Here is a 369-nt window from a genome sequence, read left to right as displayed (position 1 = left end):
TGTCCGACGTCTTCCCCGAGCTGAGGCACAGCAGACGCAGCGACGTGGCCGGCCCCAAAAATGGGACAGCTCCCACCCTCCTCACTAACTACCTGGACGTGAGTCTCTCCCTGCGTGGGAGCTTGTCACCCCAACACTGTCCCACAAACCCCACCCGCTGAACCCCCTCCCATCTGACCTGTGCCCCCAGGGACGCTCCCCATGCCGTGTCTCTTCCAGACCCAGTATTTCGGCGAGATCAGCATCGGAACCCCTGCGCAGACCTTCAAGGTGGTCTTCGACACGGGCTCGGCCAACCTGTGGGTGCCATCCTACAAGTGCTCCCCCCTCTACAGCGCCTGCGGTGAGTACGGGGGCATGGCTGGACCC

At 63.7% G+C, this 369-nt stretch overlaps 1 protein-coding gene across 1 annotated transcript in view; it reads left to right on the top strand.

The window, feature by feature from the left end:
* Window positions 1-32: 32 nt before the first annotated feature.
* The window catches only part of REN (renin), a gene marked incomplete at its 5' end in the record, with an annotated part of 3,829 nt that continues 3,492 nt past the window's right edge, over window positions 33-369 (top strand). The window contains 2 exons of the mRNA XM_010157533.1: window positions 33-98; window positions 220-343. Coding sequence (XP_010155835.1) covers window positions 33-98; window positions 220-343 — 190 coding nt within the window. The remainder of the gene's footprint in view (window positions 99-219; window positions 344-369) is intronic.

Source organism: Eurypyga helias, unplaced genomic scaffold (genome assembly GCF_000690775.1).
Source record: "Eurypyga helias isolate BGI_N326 unplaced genomic scaffold, ASM69077v1 scaffold17408, whole genome shotgun sequence".
NCBI lineage: Eukaryota > Metazoa > Chordata > Aves > Eurypygiformes > Eurypygidae > Eurypyga > Eurypyga helias.
The sequence above is the reverse complement of the archived record's forward strand: the minus strand, read 5'-3'. Positions and strand labels throughout refer to the sequence as shown.